Source organism: Tachysurus vachellii, chromosome 24 (genome assembly GCF_030014155.1).
Source record: "Tachysurus vachellii isolate PV-2020 chromosome 24, HZAU_Pvac_v1, whole genome shotgun sequence".
NCBI classification, from domain to species: Eukaryota; Metazoa; Chordata; class Actinopteri; order Siluriformes; family Bagridae; genus Tachysurus; species Tachysurus vachellii.
In genome coordinates this window covers 10,859,668-10,878,828 of record NC_083483.1, presented here as the reverse complement: position 1 = coordinate 10,878,828, position 19,161 = coordinate 10,859,668, and the positions used below count along the sequence as shown (strand labels likewise).

At 37.5% G+C, this 19,161-nt stretch overlaps 1 protein-coding gene across 1 annotated transcript in view; it reads right to left on the bottom strand.

Moving 5' to 3' along the window:
• Positions 1 to 18,533, bottom strand: part of pcca (propionyl-CoA carboxylase subunit alpha) — a 46,182-nt gene extending 27,649 nt beyond the window's left edge. Inside the window, exons 1-9 of the mRNA XM_060860422.1 lie at positions 18,413 to 18,533; positions 15,991 to 16,068; positions 14,614 to 14,661; positions 13,636 to 13,704; positions 10,930 to 11,043; positions 10,725 to 10,778; positions 5,071 to 5,202; positions 2,260 to 2,296; positions 1,222 to 1,300 (exon numbers count right to left, since the gene is read on the bottom strand). Of these exons, the coding sequence (XP_060716405.1) occupies positions 1,222 to 1,300; positions 2,260 to 2,296; positions 5,071 to 5,202; positions 10,725 to 10,778; positions 10,930 to 11,043; positions 13,636 to 13,704; positions 14,614 to 14,661; positions 15,991 to 16,068; positions 18,413 to 18,466 (665 nt within the window). The 5' untranslated portion in view covers positions 18,467 to 18,533. The remainder of the gene's footprint in view (positions 1 to 1,221; positions 1,301 to 2,259; positions 2,297 to 5,070; positions 5,203 to 10,724; positions 10,779 to 10,929; positions 11,044 to 13,635; positions 13,705 to 14,613; positions 14,662 to 15,990; positions 16,069 to 18,412) is intronic.
• Between the last annotated feature and the right edge of the window lie 628 nt (positions 18,534 to 19,161).

The following is a 19,161-nucleotide window of genomic DNA, read 5'->3' as shown; positions in this document are numbered from 1 at the left end:
GACTTTTCTATTGATCTGAAGCAATAATAAATGACATCATAATAAATAAGGAGTGATATTTTGACTGAGCAGACACAGAGTCTGGATTGGTTGGGTTTCCTCACACCTCTTCTGATTGGTCAGGTGGAGTGGTGATGGAAGGGTCGACGCTGTGGCCGTATCAAAGCTTTCCTCTTATCAGTTAAGAATCTCTTTAGTCTCACCTCACTCTCACCTTTTGTCACACTTTCTTGGCTTGAGATAAAATCCAATTACAAGTCAAACAAAAGCTGACTTCACCTCAGAGATAAGGAACGCAATTAGAAGTGTCCTCATTTGCTAAGCGTTTTATCAGAGACTGTCTCCAGAGTCATCAGAATAGAAGAGGAAGGTGTCATGGTTTTTCTAACAACAGGTCTGATAGGAGCCGACTGTATAAACGTAATTATTCCCTTCTATGGAACAGCAAACATGACAGAGATCTTTACTGGATGTTCATACGTTGTGGGATACAGTTAACCTATGAACCACTGATTCATGTTCACACACACATTTTTTTTTGTTACAGAGATATAAGGTCCCATTTTTATTCATATAAGAACAAAATGTATTTTTTTCTAATAATAAAAAACTTATCACTTTTAAACCAGTAACCCTTTTAATGACTTTTTACTTAATAACCCAGATGTTTGTGTTTTTTTAACGATAAATTTAAATTTAACGCAAAATTTTAGAGTACTCAGAGAGGAATCAGAAATAACATAAATAAATGACTAAATATAAATAGTTAGCTAATATAAAACGTTTCTTATATAAATATTTAAAGAAAATTTAAAAATAAAATATTTTAAGTAAAAAATATTTAAAGAAAATACAAACAAACTGCAATCAGTCAATAAAACAATCACTTTATTTACATAATTTTTATAATCACAATTATTTAGTCTATTTTCATGGCGCATTTAATCATTTTAAAATTATTTTAAAAAGTCAGCGCCTATATTCCCTAAAAGCTTGAAGTTTTTCGATCTAAATTGATTCATTTTTTTAGGAACTTTCCTTTTCCCATTTGGTCATAAATTAGGCATAAATATTTAATACATTTTAAGTGAATTTCTAAACTCCAACATGAAAACTTGGCACTGTTGACTATCACCTTTGTGTCGCCTCTTTATCAGTATCAGCTTTCCATCCTCAGCAGTTCTATAAAAACTTTTACAAAAGCGTATACTGATCCCTTACCTGGTCTCCTCATCGTTCCAGGAGATCCTCATGCCTTTACCTCCACCACCTGCAGACGCTTTGATCATAACCGGATAACCTGAAAAAGACCAAATGAATAAAAAAATATATATTAAAAAAATAATTTAAAAAATAAACATATAAATAAATAAACAAACAAACAGTTTGCTTTATCCAAAAAAAAAAAAACCATTACAACGTAAAAATAAGCAAGGTGAAGAGCATGAACAATACCAAACTGTGCTAAAGAAAGATGTCCCAGAAGGACAGTTTTCGGCGACATGGTGAGCTGTGTTACTTTTTAGTTACAAGCCCAGCACACATTTTGGGGCTGAGACTCCTTCACTATCGTAGATGCTCTGATATTTACTGTCATATTTGATCTTTGCAGGAATGAATCGTGTGTTGTGAGCTGCTCTGCAAGGAATAGCTAAAACAGCACTAAGAAACATCCAAACTGAAATTCCAAGAGAACACAAATCGTTTCAGGTTCCGTCAACCAGTGTGGAAAAGCAAGGGAAAAAATTTAACAACAATCTTGTTCTTCTGTTTTCGGCTGCCCCGTTATGGGACGCCACAGCGGATCACTTTCCTCCATCTCGATCTGTCCTCTGCATCTTCCGCTGTCACACTGACCACCTGCATGTCTTCTCTCACCACACCCATAAACGTCCTCTTCGGCCTTCCTCTTCTTCTCTTGCGCGGTGGCTCCATACTCCATACATTTTTCTTCCAATAAACCCTGTATCTCAACTCTCACTCGCTTTGTCTCCAAAGCATCTTCAGCTCTGCCTCCGGTCTCCAAGCCATACAAACATAGCTGATCTCACCATGATCTTATAAACTTTCCCTTTTGCTTCACTTCTCTACCACACTCTCCATTACTTTGGACAGTTGAACCCAAGTATTTAAATTCATCCACCATTCTCACATTCTCTTTGTGTAGACACAAAGTTATCTGTAGTCATGTTGGAGACGAACCTGGCTTTTCCAATACAAAATGTTTTAGTTATCCATAAGGGCTTAACTGTTACATACCGATTTCTTGTGCAATCTTCACCGCCTCGTCTGCATTCTACAAAAAAAAAAAAAAAATTTCATCATAGAAGAAAAGGATTTATATTAAAATGTTTGCATGATATGATATGAGCGTCTGAGGAATTGTATTAATTAGTTTCATGTCCATTTCAATTCAGAAAAATCTAACCTGTACACTTATGGAGGGAATTTAATGAGAAAAAATTGTAAAAAAAAAAATAATAATAATAATAATAATAATAAGTTAAAAAAATAAAGTCAAAAATAAAAGGTTTTAATTACATCATTATAAAAAAAGGATGGATAAAAAACAGTGTCAATAATCTAAGAAAATGGAGAGAAGGTTTCAACATAGTTAATAACAACAGCCAAAGTAAAGTGAACGGATCCTTCAGGTGAATATTTAATATGGATTCTAGAATTTGAGACATTTTGGAAGACGTCTATGACACCTCTGTACTGTTCGTACATATCCGTATCCATGTGGACAGGAATTTTCCGAAAAACAGACAGGTAAAAACTGCATTTTTTTAAATATCTATAAATATATAAAAGGGTCAAACTCTCCTGAAATGATTGTTGTGAATGTTGGGCATCGTCAATAGAATCGTGTTACAACTCTGCCTTGTGTCCAGCTTTAATAAGCAGTTTCCTTTTGACTAATTAAGTGATGCAGTTTCTAATCACAACCAACAGAGGGCATGTTCTGGGCATTTGCACTCATCATCTGCACTCATCTTCCTTCAGCTGAACAACTTGGTTGCAACATTTTATTGTGTTTTCTAAATTTTCTTGCCTTGGAAAAATATCCTAGGATGTTATTTGTCATTTCTTGAAAGTTTCATCATCTTTCTCTCTCTCTCACTCCCTCTCTCCCTCTCTCTCTCACTCCCTCTCTCCCTCTCTCTCTCACTCCCTCTCTCTCTCCCTCTCTCTCTCCCTCCCTCCCTCCCTCCCTTCCTTCCTTCTTCTATGGAGGCTTCAGTTAAGTTATCTCTCTCTCCCTCTCTCTCTCCCTCCCTCTCTCTCTCTCTCCCTCCCTCTCTCTATCTCTCCCTCTCTCTCTCTCTCATTTATTCTCCTTCCACAAACAGTATGTAATCAGAGTGAGGTGAGAAACCCCACAGCGTGGATACGGCCTAAGCTAAACGAGTCGTGTTTTAGCGTGTGTGTGATGGTTCGATAGCGATCTGGCTGATGGCACAGTGGTCGTTACTGCTGTCTCTCATATGGTAATAGACGCTCCGACCTGCTGTCTTTGTCTGCCGTGCTGAGCACCGCAGCTCCCCTTTATGGAGCCAATAAGGCCAGGAAGTGTCAAAACGGCCACTACACGAGGTCGTTAAAGCACATTTAGAACAGAGAGGGGGGATGGACGCAGAGGCCGAGACGCAGAGCTGCAGAGGAACACGTTGCTTTGGGAGTTTTACAGGTTTGAATTGTGCAAATCGGACAAATTCTTCACCTGCATCATCTCATTAAAAGGTGGAATATTTTTTGTCATGCACAGTCACTCATGTCATCTGCAGACATCTAACATTGCTTTAGATGATTTACTTAGATCAAACATGTTCCATACACTTTTTAAACACTAATTTGTTTTTGCCAATAATTCTATTGATAAACTCTATTCAAATAACAGGAAACTTTTTAATGCTATAAAATAAAGCAAATTCAGTGTATCTCTAAATTTAACGAGCTGAATGCATTAAACATACTAGATAACATGAATAGACCCCACGCACGCACACACACACACACACACACACACACACACACACACACACACACACACACACACGCACACACGCGCGCGCGCACGCGCACACACACGGGTGATTCAGTTTTGGTTAGAAATCACCATGGCGACTGAGACATTAATATTAAAGTTCATTCAAGCTACAGACAGCTGTGAGACATTTACAGCACATCTGGCTAAAAGCAGAATGTGTCCCGTGCTTCAAACCTGCCCCATCGTGAGTCACACCAGCTGCCAAAGTTAATTGTTCATCCACACATTGGTTAAGTCTCACAGCAACAAGTCAAAAATACAGTAAACTTATTTTGCCAGAATCTTCCGGTCTTTTCATGCACTAAGATTTTTAAGAACTGGTGTAGAAATTTTGCCAAGTCCTGGCAAGCTTGCAAACTAGTGAATTAGCCATGTTTCATTTTCTTAAAGATGGCAGTTTTTTTTGTTGAATTTGAGTTTGAATTGAATAAAAACAGATTATTTTTTTCAAATGAATCACTGTGTGTGTGCGTGTGTGTGTGTGTGTGTGTGTGTGTGTGTGTGTGTGTGTGTGTGTGTGTTGCCCTGTATTTCTATATTTGATCACTTGCTTTCCACTCATATTCAGATTGTGTATGTGAAATAAAATTTAATGTGAATGTGTATTGTCCATCGACTGGATGAGAAAATACTGGAGCATATCTGGGGTAAGGCTGACAATAGAAAGGTCTTGGGAATGAATTCTACTGGATGATATTCAATGTTTCCGAAAGGTTCTGTAAGCTTAACGATCATTAAACAGCAGTGTGTTCTACACACATTTCATGCCTGAGAAAGCTTTGAGAAAGATTTTTGGATTGGATTCTATACATTTATGACATTTGGCAGATGAATGCAGATGTGGCAGCCTAGTGGTTACGGTGTTGAACTACAGATTAGAAGGTCATGAGTTTGAATCCCAGGGCCATCAAGCTGAGCAAGGCTCTTAACCATCAATTGCTGATATGTATAAATGAGATAAAAGTAAGTCTGTATAAATAGTGGACTGGATTCAACTGGACTTAAAGTATAAATCAAACCTTTACGACTCCGTCATAGCCCGGAATGGTGTTGACTTTGGCCGCCTTGGCGATGAGTTTGCTCTCGATCTTGTCCCCCATGGCCTGGATGGCGTGCGTGTCAGGGCCGATGAAGGTGACTCCATCAGCCGCCTGTTTGAGGAAATAAAACACCTGGTTAACTAAAACAAAAGCTTCCTTCAAATCTTCACAAACAAAATGTAAGCATTTGGAAAAGCTCATTCAACTTCAAACTAAAGTGTTGGTGGAGAAAAAAGGATGCAGCAGGTACCCCACTGCTTCATCATTACAAACTAAATCCTCCTCACTAATGCACCCTGACGCTCTGGACTTTGTAGTGTGGTTCAGCGTAGCCTGGAGCGATGCCCGAGGACGCGAGCTGCCCGAAAACCCCGGCCCTCACGCGGCACGGGAAGATGGGATCCACTTTTTAGTCTTTGTCCCGTTCGAGAATCGGGAGATTATTGCTTCCTGGCTAATATACTACAGATAGAAAGGCCTGGGGCGCTCATCAGCACAGAGAGGAGTCTGTAATTAGGAGACAGATCTGACCCCATGACTTCTGCAAAACAATGCAATTAGTGTCATGAGAAAAAAGAAGAGGAAAAGTAGATGGAATAAAAAGGAGAAAAATCCAGCTGTTGACTAAATCCTCCTGCTAAATATTTATCTACTGTTACAGCTGCATTCGGAGAAACAGAATCTGTATCCAGAATCACAATATCCTGTAACACGAGATTTCGACAACACAAGAGTTTGGAATCCGGATTTGTCACACAAAACATAATTAAACCATCAATAACGACAGTAATTCATGAAAAATATCGATCCAAACTGACAGTTAACCCTGATTTATCACACCGCTCAATAAAAAACAACACCTAACATCTTCCCAACAATAATAAACTACAATCATTAACATTACAGTCAATGTGTGTCCACTACTGAGGGGGAAAAAACATTAGGGTCATGAACGTTTCTCTATTTTCTCTATAATGTAGAAATTGTTAGAAGTGATGAATGACAAAATATTAAAATAAAAATTCATCATGAACCAATCCAACATGTAAACCTACAAAAGAAAAAAGTCCCTAATAATAAATAATTAAAAATGAAATATTTTAACCTATTAAATGTCTACCTGTCGAATAATTTGTAAAATAAAAAATTAATTTAGAAACAAAAAAAAAAGCGAATTTTCTCAAATTAAGCTTTTGATGTTTTATTAAACTATTTTACTTTTTTTTTAAAAAAAAAGAAAAAAAATTGTTTTTTTAAAAGGAACTCCTTAAAACATTACTATTCTATAAATAACAGATCATTTAAATATTTAAATTTGAAATATTTTTTTTCCAAACCTAGAAAATCAATTAATTTTATAATGAACTTTAGCACTTCGTTAATAATAAAAAATGTAAAATATTTGGAGAATATTTTTTCCATTATGAAAAGATTGAACCCATTAGATAAGATGAGAACAATTCTAAATTACAATAAACAATCATTTTTTTTAAGCTTTTAAATTAAATTTAATTAGACGTTACTTGGACCGTTCCGCTGTAACGTGTAGTCTACAGAGAAAGGAAAGAACACGGTGAATGAGTGTGAAGCGCAGAGTGGCTCAGTCTCTGCTCATTACTGGGGTGATCTGAGAAGCTTGAGTTGAGTTGCGAACACATTGTTGACTAAAAGTTCTCTGTAGGACTCGACTAATCAGATCTAATAAAGCATCTCTGTCTATTCAGCTGTCACTCACACACTCCCTCCCTCCTTCACACCTCCATGTGTGTGTGTGTGTGTGTGTGTTTTTCACTTTACTCAGATGTCTAATCAATAGTAAGTGCAAATCTTAAAACAAGCCTAAATCACTAGGAATCATTTGTTTTTTTCTTCTCTATTTAACTTCAAGAGAAAAAGTGAACTCAAAGCTGCTGTAACATGAACATCGAATGTAACTATAATCATGGATAAAGTGTGACGTGTTGCACAAATAAACACTTCAGGACTTATAATCATCCACCAAAAAAATCCACCAACCTCAAACGCCCACATGATTAGATATCACTGATGTCTTCACTCATGAGAGAACTTTAATGTGTTTTTTTTCTTTGCAAAAATAGAGGATATTTTGAGTTTCTCCAGTGAACAAATGGAGAGAGTTCAAACTTTTTTTTTTTGTGCATGCAACTGCATCTCTCTCTCATTAAGGAGTTTATGGAGGCAGAAAGACCACAGATTGGAGGCAAAAAAAACCTGTCATTCATTTCAACAACAAAAGTCTTTAATTTTAAACAAAACATTTTAAAAAATTATTTTTTGTTAGAACTATGACATCATTTTATGTTGTTTTGGTATACATACATATTTTGTGTAAAATGTAAAGTGATTAATAAACAAATAAACTCTAACATTCCAACATCTTGTTTAAAAGTACAGGGACATGACCACACACACACACACACACACACACACACACACACACTTTCCTAATCCCTCGAAAGGCCACTTGAAGTAAAGTCAATCTCCTCTGCTCTATTCAGAAGCGATGTGCCTTTGCCATGGTAAAGAGGCCATAGAGGGAATGCTAACAGGTCCTTTGGGGTGGCCGTGCTCTGGCCTGAGGCCTCGGCCCGTCGTTTGCACTGCATAAAAGTGTACTAACTGTCAGGCAGAGGGGGCTTCCATTCACAATGAGGGGGCTCATTCACCTTGTATTCATATGTGTGTGTGTGCATGTGCATGTGCATGGGAAGGGGGAGTGCCACTATTCAACTGCTAATGTAATGACATCTTCATTTCCACACACACACACACACACACACACACACACACAGGCAGTGGACGGCCCACTCATCTGTGTGTGTATGGACGGGGATTTGAGGAATGCTGTACAGAGGTTTGAGAGTAGATTACAGAAATGGAAGCCATCAAACACGCAGCACAGAAACAGAGAGAAAAAAAGGAGTTTCAGAGAAAATTGTGTAGGAATGTTTTCACAGGTTTATTCATTAGATCCTTCGGTGTCAATGAATCAGTGTCAACAGCTTCATTAGAGAAATCTAGTCTCTTCTGAAGCTTGGCCTGTTTTTAGGGATCATGAAAGCTAACCTAGGGAATACATACACACCCAGTAAGTGAAAAGCTAACCTATAGAACGTTAATGTAGAGAACAAAAGCTAGAGCTCGAGTCTAGGGCTAGCCTAGACAGCAAAAGCTAACCTGGTGAAAAAAAGCTAACCTGGTAAACAAAAGCTAACCTGGTGAAAAAAAGCTAACCTGGTGAAAAAAAGCTAACCTGGTAAACATAAGCTAACCTGGTGAAAAAAAGCTAACCTGGTGAAAAAAGCTAACCTGGTGAAAAAAAAGCTAACCTGGTGAAAAAAAGCTAACCTGGTAAACATAAGCTAACCTGGTGAAAAAAGCTAACCTGGTAAACATAAGCTAACCTGGTGAAAAAAAGCTAACCTGGTGAAAAAAAGCTAACCTGGTGAAAAAAAGCTAACCTGGTAAACAAAAGATAACCTGGTGAAAAAAGCTAACCTGTTGAAAAAAAGTTAACCTGGCTAACCTGGTGAAAAAAGCTAACTTGATAAACATAAGCTATCCTGGTGAAAAAAGCTAACCTGGTAAACAAAAGATAAGCTGGTGAAAAAAGATAACCTTGTGAAAAAGCTAACCTGGTAAACAAAAGATATCCTGGAAAAACAAAAGCTAATCTGGTAAAAAAAAAAAAAAAAAAAAAAAAAAAAAAGCTAACCTGGAAAACAAAAGCTAAACAAAAGCTAACAAAGAAAAAATGTTAACCTAAAGAGAAAAATCTTTCCTACAGAACAAAAGTTAACTAGGAGAGAAATCTAATTTAGAGAATGAAAGCTAGGGTTAAAGTCTAAAGCTAAAATTAGCAGCAAATGTTAATACACAGCAAAAGCTAACCCAGATATCAAGCACAAACTAGAATCAACCTAGAGAAGAGACATTAACACAGAAAGCGGATACACGCTGGGTTTAAGCTCTTTACTGATATATACAGGGTTAAATTTTGTGGATGGAAATAGCGTGTGATACAGCGAGGTTAGTGAAGAGAACAGAGGAATGTCTGAAGATTACAGAAACACAGCGCTGATTTTTCTACTACAGTTTCTGAATGTTGTGGCTGAGTGTATCTGTGTTGTAACCCTCCTGATGTTCATCACCTGTGCTGCTGTGTTTAGTTAAGCTTGCAGGTCTCATGTCAATCATGCAAGAACATAAACATATTAGGCCACACCCACTAAAGCAGGTCTGATCAGCTGGGGTTTAAGCTGCTGCTTGCTTTTAATCTACAGGGTTCGACTAAGCATACAGCAAACATTTTGAATACTGGACATTGTTTTTAATTTTTTTTACGATAGAAATGAGAGTAAAATCAAAGACTGTTCAAAAGATAAGATGTGAAAAAGTTAATGAAATGTTCGAGTAAAGTCATTAGAAAAGCAGCTGGAAGCAGCATTAGTATTTTGTGCATGAAGGTGAGACCAAGGGTGTGTGTGTGTGTGTGTGCGTGCCATGCCTCCTGCCTGAGCCAGATTGAGATCAAAGCAGTTTTTCGAGGAACCCCGCTACGTTCAGCTGCTATGACATCATCATCACACTGCACTGCCATTGGTCAAGTAAAAAAAAAAAACACTCACCTATCTTAGTAATGATTCAGAGACACGTGACTAAGAAATCATTCTCACACACCCCACACATCAATGTGTAAATGATGTGACAATCTGTGTGTGTGTGTGTATTTGAGAAGTGATGGATCAAGGGCACTTTTCTACATTTTCATTCTCATCGTCCTCCAGAGCACTGCAGAGAAGCATCCCGCAGCGTGGTGTGTGTGTGTGTGTGTGTGTGTGTGTGTGTGTGTGTGAGAGGGAGCACGCGCATGAGTGTGTGTGAATCCGCAGTAGTAAACCCGACTGATTGAACAGAGGCGTTATTTCTGGGATCAATAGGACAGCAAGAGAATTCAAAATGTAAAATAAATAAATAAATAAATAAATGCATACATAAATAAATAGCTACAGTGGTTGCTGCTGCATTTCACTAGAAAGTGTCAAATCCTGGCACACTGAAAACCCAAGATGGAAGAATAAAGAGATCAAGTTGGCACAAGGAGTCGGAGCGGTTGCCATGGCAGCTTATTTTAAATAAATAAATAAATAAATAAAAGACCATCATATGATTTGATCCGAGCTGTTTTACTTTAAATACTGAGTCCACTGTGAATGTTGAAGTCAGTAGTACACATGTGTAAATGACTGACTGTAGAAATCGATGGTGAGAAAGTGGACATAAGCGATCAAGGTGTAAAGTGTTCCTGAATGAACGACTTCATCTACTGACCCTTTTGGCCTTTCTGCTGCTATTTGGCTTGCAAATCATCATCTCACCTTAACCCTCATACCTTTAATTAAATTACAGCAGGGGGCCGTGAGGTGTTAATTACAAAAACACAGTGTGTGTGTGTGTGTGTGTGCGCTTAAGATCAGCATACAAGTGGGTCATTCTAACCCCAACTGTATAACAAGGTCGTTTGAATATTCGGCTCTTAAGCCCTCTCTCTTTCATTCATTCTTTCTTTTATTCCATCTTTCTCTGGGAGTTATAGAGAGAAAACTACTCACCAGCCTCCGAGCAAACTCTTTATTCTCCGAGAGGAAACCATAGCCCGGGTGAACCTGGCGAAACGGGTGGGGAGAGGGAGAGGGAGGGAGGGAGAGAGAGAAAACACACATCGTTTCATTACAGAGATTTAATCAAAAAGATTAACCACATACAGAGAAATGCCAAGTTATGTTTCATTCAGCGAACACACACACAAACACGTACAGCTTGTGCTCCTGTGTTTCGGATGGCATCCATGATGGCGTCCATGTTGAGGTAGCTCTTACTGGTCGGGGCTGGACCTACACACACGGCCTCATCTGCCATCTTCACGTGAACCTGAGGGAAAACCACAAACACACACCTGTAATAAACAAAGTTTACAGAGAGAGAGAGAGAGAGACATAGCCCTTTAGAGCTCGTGCCTGGGTAATGAAGTGACAGACGTCGCCCATAGGTAGCATTAACAACGTCAACTGCATCAACAGGAGAGCGTCAGAAAACACTCACTAACCAGCTGCTGTCTTTCACGCCACTTCACTTAACACACAAACGCTAGGAAAGAGACGCTGAGGCGCTCTGTTCCTGCGCTTTTCACGAGTTGTGCTGCAAGACGGGGTCAAGAGCGGTGACCTCTCAGGCCTCCAAGGACGGTCAGGTTTTCTCAGCACCAACACAACTGGCTCATCTTTAACAGATATTAAACCCAGATATTAAACCCTGCAACAAGCTAGTCTGAGTGTTAGTACAGTGAAAACACTCAACAGGAGGCCACTCAGGATAGAGCCGGGTGTCAGAGGGGGCTGACACAGGGAGTTGTTATTAGAGAGAATGTGAGAATTCCCCATTATACTTGTCTGAATTCCTTGCCTGCTGTTGGGATTGGATATGACCCATTGTTCAATTTTCCATCTCAAACACAGCATTGGCCAAAAAACAAAAAGTATAAGAGCAAACAGGCGATCCTCACATCAAGACATTTTAAACAACCTTTTAAACAATTACTTGTCATCAGAGGATCATTCCCACCACGGGAAAGCGAGAAGTTCAGCTTCATCTCCTAACAGCCTCTAGAGCCCCAAGGAATTCCCCAAGATTCAGTACTCAGCCCACCTTTCTTTTCTTATATACTGCATTTCTAAAGCTCAGTGATCATATCTTTGCTATGCTGATGGCACACATCCGCTTTGCTACGAATTTCCTTCGTCCATCCCAAGCACTGGATATCGGACTGCTTTTCTGACCCATCACCTGCTGTATCACTGAATCTCAACAAAACCGCACAAATCAACAAATTAGGAACTAAATACAAAACATTTGCACAGAAATTCTCCTTTATTAATGTCCAGTGCTCTTCCACTCATATTGTGTTTCGTGTTTCATCATTTTACATCCTTTTATCTTAATCACAGCCACAACTTTAGGACGCAGTCTTTCCTGCCTCGGTTTTCCACCATCTGCATGGTCAGTGGTTTTTACAGAGCACTTTAAGCGGGTTGCATGTGCTCTGTCTGTGTCCTGTCCTCATAAGGGCTTCGTTCTTTCACACCATTTGTCTCAATAAACTTTTCTCCATCTGGCAACATGGGGAAAGTTCACCTCAGGCAGTGAAGGATCGTCCTGAGGCAGGAGGAAGCCAGAGTTTCCCTTCCCAAACGTTAAAACACAGTCATGAAAATATGTAGAATATATTAGAGGTTAGGTGCAGTGACAAGATCACAGAAAAATCAGATGAGTAAGTGTTTGAAATTAAACCCTCTGAATGTTTTCTAATACTTAAGGAAATCACACAAACTATTTCAATACGTTAGTGCAATTTTATCCTTTTTAGCCTTTAGATTTTGAGTAGCAGTTTTTTTTAATAATATGTAGATGTGAACACGAGCAAGGATTAACCTAAAGACAAAGACAAAAACTGATAATAATATAGACTTATTTAAAGCACCTTTTATACCTTTTTGACAAGTGTGACGTAAAGTGAAGAGTTAAAGAAAAACAAAATGTAGGATAAAATAACATCAAAAAAATAAAAATAAATAAATAATAATAATAATTATAATGCATTACATTTTAGCACTGACAACAAAATAACAAATATATATATATTTTTTCAATCACAAAAATGAAAATGAATAAATATAGAACCGTTAAAATAAATGTGTAGAACTGGTTTTAAAATAATAATAATGAAAAAAATTTTTGGGGTATTTATCTTTTAATGTTTGGAAATATGTAGAGCACTAGAAGCTGATAAGAAATGCTTTAGATCTTTTTTAGAGATGTATAAAGAAGCTAAAACAAACATCTTAAATCTGTTAAGATTTCTCAGTATGATAAATAGGTCTATTTAACTGAAAACACGGTAGTTATATGATTATTATAAGAAGTGTGCTTTGATTGGATAACATGACATGCAGAATATCCTAAAGTCAAAATCCTGCTCGAGTCGAAGTGAGAAACCATGTTTACAAGACAAATAAACATTAATACACACTTTAATACGGATTACCAACCCCCTGGTTTACAAAAAGTCCAAAAGACCAACCCTAAAGCCAGCAAATATGGACTTCTAACCCAAACTCCACTCGTATGCGTATCAGCCGCTCCCCTGCGGTTCTGTTTAAGGAGATCTTTATTTAAAAGCTCTTTAAAAGCATCCAATCAAATGCACAACATCACTCCATCCCCCTCTTCTTTTACCCCAAACCGCGGTCCCTCCCCCGGTTCGGACTCAGACAGCAGGGGGGACTTTGTGTGAAAAAGCCTTCACATGCATATGGAAGAGGGGGATGAGTGACAGCCATCAGTCACGGGGGGTGGAAAAGAATGATCTGATGAAGGGAGGACGGGGCAGTAAGTACAGTACAGTGCAGCTAATAAGTACAACAACTTTAACACTAACGCTAAAGCCGCAGCGTACAAGTCACTCACCGCACTCGAGTCCACGTCACTATGCACTGCGACTGTCCTGATCCCCATCTTCTTACATGTTTTAATTACCTGGGGGCAAGAAGAGGAGTGAAAGGAGTTAAACAGCTGAGATTCAGTTAGAAACAAGTGCAAACATAGAACAACTGGAACATCTGGGCTCAGATCTAAAACAAGCAAAAGTAACAGATGATAATAGTCAACTACTAATGTTTAATTATCTTCAATCCATCCATCCATCCATTTATCCGAGAAAATTATATTATATTATAAATTAAATTAAATTATAAGATTAAACTTAATATTTGTGCCACAATATTTTTTAAATCAATTATTCTACAATAAATTATCATAAATCTTTTCAAAATAAATTTGGTGTTTAATTCTTTCAGATTGAGTTTACAGAGTGTTCAATTTATATTATTTATTTTATTTTTATTTATTTTTGCCGTTACATTAAACAACAATTCAGCAAATTGAAATTTCTGTGAATCTAATTTCAAATCTTTTATTATTCTCGAATAAAAAAAAAATATTTCAAGCCTAGTAGGAAAAAACCCCAAAATGAAATCACATTGGAAACGAATTGCTTTGCTGCTTTTCTACCGTCTTTAAACACGTCTCAATACCACGTGAAGCATGAAGAGTGTTTGTTAGTTTTTCTCTGAAGAAATTCTCCATGTTATTAGAGAAGCATGAGTTTTGTGCCAGGCTCCCTGTGACCCGAGGTAGTTCGGATAAGCGGTAGAAAATGAGTGAGTGAGTTTGGTGCCATGTTGTGGTACAGGTCTGTGGACAGAAGTGGCTACAGAACACACTGACAGAATCATACGTTACCTTTCTAACTAAAACTGCGTGCATTCTCTATGAATTTATCTTCAGACCGCCTGTTGAAGTGACCTTGCACCCTGTAAGTGCCTGAGGAGGTGAACGACATACACTTTCCATCTGATAATTCACACACAAACACACTCCACTCACCCTGCAGGCGATCTCTCCTCTGTTTGCGATGAGGATCTTATCAAAGGTCTGCAGGAAAAGAGTCAGAACACAGAGCCATTAGGACATTCGTTTTGACAACAAGTCATTTGCCAGTGTGTGTGTGTGTGTGTGTGTGTGTGTAACACTTTCTCTTCTCCACACTGAAATATTCATTACAACATTTTAGTATGAAGTTTGCTGAGCAAATTGTGTCTAATGACAAATCCATCCCACTGTCTATTACACCACACTTTATCCGTCCATCGCTTTGTCGATACATCACTCCATCGATATCCAAACAGTGCTCCGTCTCTCTTTACATCCTTTCACTGTTTCATCCGTCTATACAGCATGTTTCTGTTCATCTGTTTATTCGTTTCAATTCAACTGCAAATCCCTTTATCCAATTTATTCTTTCATTCCATTAGTCCATCTGCCGTTCCATATATCCATCACGCCATCTGTCTGTCTGTCAATCCTCCCTCCTATCTATGTACTGCATGTATCCATCCATCTAACATCAGTCCATCCACTCATATACAGTATGTCTATCCTTCTATCCGGCTATCATTACATTTTCAATTTAAATATTCTTATATAGACAGACATCGCTCCATCCATCCATCTATATAATCCATGATGTATCCAATTGGCAATCTATCCATCCATCCACCTAAATACTGATACTCTTATCTATTTTTATACATCCCTTCATCCATCATGTATCCAACCAAACTGTGCATCTATTCATCATATCTATCTATTCATCTATTCATCATATCTATCAATCAATCTATCTATCTATCTATCTATCTATCTTTTCCTATCATATCCAATCATCATCACCATCTCTAGTTTCAGTTTTTATGTAAAAATCTGTCTCAATACAGTCACAGTTTAGGCTTATTTACAAATCCAGGCCACTTAGTAAAGCCCACTAATCTAAGCTGTTTGCTGTAACCTCCTGAGTAAACACACACACACACACAGAGAGAGAATTCCAGCAGTGTTACTCCACAGTAAGCAGAAATGTGTGTTTTGCATTCCTATGTTTTTACCATTTCTCTCTCTCTCTCTCACACACACACACACACACACACACACACACACACACACACACACACACACACACACACACACACAGCCTCTGGGCACTGGCTGTTTGAAGGAGGCAGATCAAAGAACTAAGATGCTGCCATGTTTGTATTGGAGACTTGGATGCTGCTGCAGATGTTCCTCTCAAAAAAGAACCTGTGTCATGAGGGTGTGCTCTTATGTCGGCAGTTTCTTTTCCCCAGCCCATATACTTAAACATACAAAAGAGATAAGTACCAAACCTGGGTCTCTGCTAAGTACAGCAGAGGTGCTGGCACTCACCTTCTCATTGGGGTCATACACAGTGGAGTACCAGGCGTGGCGGCTTATAAGCCAGCACGTGGGCCGCAGAGAGGCGTGCTGAAACAGACAGAGCCGAGATCTGTTAACTATATTAATCAGTACAATATGTGCAACACAGGAACCATTCAGTGTGTGACGCCTCTTAAAGATTTGCTTTATTCCATACCACCATTCTTCATTAAATACTATTAGTTTTAAAATTGCAGGTAGGAAATCTACAGTGTGGTTAAAGAAACGTACTAAATGAGATATTTCTACTTTATACCACAGTGCAGGTGGATTCTCAAATTTGATTGGTCAGATAGTGTCAGTTAATTTTCTATAACATCATCTCAAACAGCTGTAACGACTGTAATTCCGTTTACAGGTTTACATGAAACGGGTCTTTCTAACATTTTTGGAAGGAGTCTCTTCGGGAAGTCTTCAGGATTCGGGCTCCTCTGGAAGATAACCAGTGATATTTGTCATCAAGTAACTTTTCTAATAACATTTAACAGAACTAGAAACGGATAAAACGCATAACTTGTGTATACGTGTTAGTGGTATAAGAGGAACACTTCGATTCGAGCTTCATCACAAAACATCGTCTTCGAATCACAAAAAAAACAACTAGAATTGGAGCAAGCCGGAAAAAAACGACTTCACGACTTCGGTTGAATTCTAATCACTGTTTGGTTTTAAACACTAATCCTGGGTCAGAACTAATATACTGTTTTTTGTTTAAAGTCATGGGTGTGATCTTAAAAGCTAGCTGTAAAAATATCACATATATTTATTTATTGTTTTTAAAAATGCTGTACGATCCACCTCTCTTTTTTTTTTTTGCTGCTCACTGGGTTTTACGTTCACATTCATAATACTTTTACTGTCACACTTTGCTCACTAGTTTTACAGTCAGCTATAAAACTATTATATTGTATTGTGCTGTCTGTCTTGCATTGTTTGCACACATGCACTTTATGTAGTACTGTGTAGTGCACTTAAGTTTCGTGCCATGAAGAATTTGGACTTCCGCTGAGATGAGGCCGACTCTGAGAATCCTGAGTCATCTAGAGATCTACCAGCTCCATTTGGACTCTGCGATACTAAAGAGTTGATGTGAACTCCATGTGATCTTTAGCATCAATACAACATTTATCAGACTGTATGTTTATAATCACACCCTCCAGTGTCACCCATATGACGATGAGGTTCCCCTTTGTGTCTGGGTTCCTCTCTTTACCATCTAAGGGAGTTTTTCCTCACCACAGTCACCTGAGTCACCTCAGACTTGCTCATTGGGGATAAATACAAACACATTTAAATATATCTAATTAATCTTGAATATTTGTATTATATTAAACTTTATATTATTCTTTATATGAACCTTTTGTTCTATGTTTATGTTCTTGTATGTATGTTTATGATTTCCATCCACCATCACACTACTGAACTCTACACTACACCGCTAGATCACTACAAAACAAACACAAAACAAAACACTGTATAAATCCTCTGTACAATACATGTACATATTACATAGTTTATCTTTTTTACTCCTCATTACATCTGCACTATTTTTTATCTATATGTATCTTTATATCATTACTGGACATTCTCCTTAAATGCCATATTCTTGTAATCTATTCACTGTATACGCTTTCATATATACCATGCTACATTTTGCACTTCTGGTAGATGCCAAACTGCATTTCGTTGCTGTGTACCTGTACAAATGACAAAGTTGTATCTATCTATCTATCTATCTATCTATCTATAGAGCTGCTTTGAGACAATGTCAATTGTTATAAGCGCTATAGAAATAAACTTGAATTGAATTGAACTTAGTTCTGTGTTGTTTTACCTGCTGGATTTGTGTGTGTATTAAATAACATTATAATTGAAATGACCATAAAGAAAGGCAGGTAAGTTGTACAAGATGGTCAAGGTTATTATCTAACCAAAGACAAGTAAAATGCTTATTTTAACTCATGTTGTTTCCAGTTATCTACCTGCTGACACACTTTTGTCACACCAGCTGCTATATAAACACGTCTAAATTCTACTTTCTGTAACAAAATGATATAAATATCTATAGTATTTGCATTGAATATTTTTAAAGGGCTTTGTGCTGAGACAGTGAATAACGGACGAATACCAAATACCTTCTTGTACACTATGTAGTACGTACACGTAGTGCACTAGAATCCGTAACGTCTTAGTCTTTAAAGTGCACTTCGAAAGGGAACGAGGTGGTATTTGGGACACAACCCTAACGTTCGTCTCAAATTTGCTAACAGTTAGCCGACAGTTTTTCCTCTCTACTAAGTCGTGTTATTGAAAACGTGCGTTTTTATTCGTTTGAAAAGCATCCTTTCAACATCACGGTGTGTGTTTAAAAGAACGAGGACCACATTCTCACCTTTACGGCGTGCAAAACTCTTTGAAAGGTTGGCGTTATCCTGTAAGCCGCCATGATGACCGGTGCTAGAGGTTACTGCGCATGCGCAAAACAAAGACTTAACTAGGCGCGATCAGAGGTGTTTCCCTTTGAGCCAATCACGATGCAGATGTCAGGTCAATATGTTTTAATGATGTTTTATGATTATATACAAATAATACTAATACTCTATATTACATTTCATAACTATTTAATTTAAAAAAAAAAAAGGAATTCAGATGTTGTATGTTCATGTATATTTTTATAATTTTTTATTTAAAAAGACATTTGTACTAATATTTTATTTAAAAAAAATCATAATAATTATAATTTATGCTAATATGATATTTTATACCAAATCATAATATTAATGTACATTAGTTAGAAGTCATATGCACCTTACTTTTAGATTTTATGTAGGATTTTTTTTTTCCGATTATTCCTACAGACAAACAAAGAAAAAATAAAATAAAATAAATAACTATTATGATGTTCTACTTTAAAGTCATGTTACTGCAGTGTGTATGAAGTTATACTGCTAGTGTTTTCAGGATGTAACCTGTGTTTAAAATGATCTTGTAAGTGTCATGAACATTTTTGCTGGATCAGTGTTTTGTGTTTGTTTTGTACCTTTGTTATTAGACATTTGGGACACAATGAAAACAAATTATTTTTATGGCACTTTACTCATAAGAACTCTTAATTTTCTTTTAGTAAAAGTTTTCTTGTAC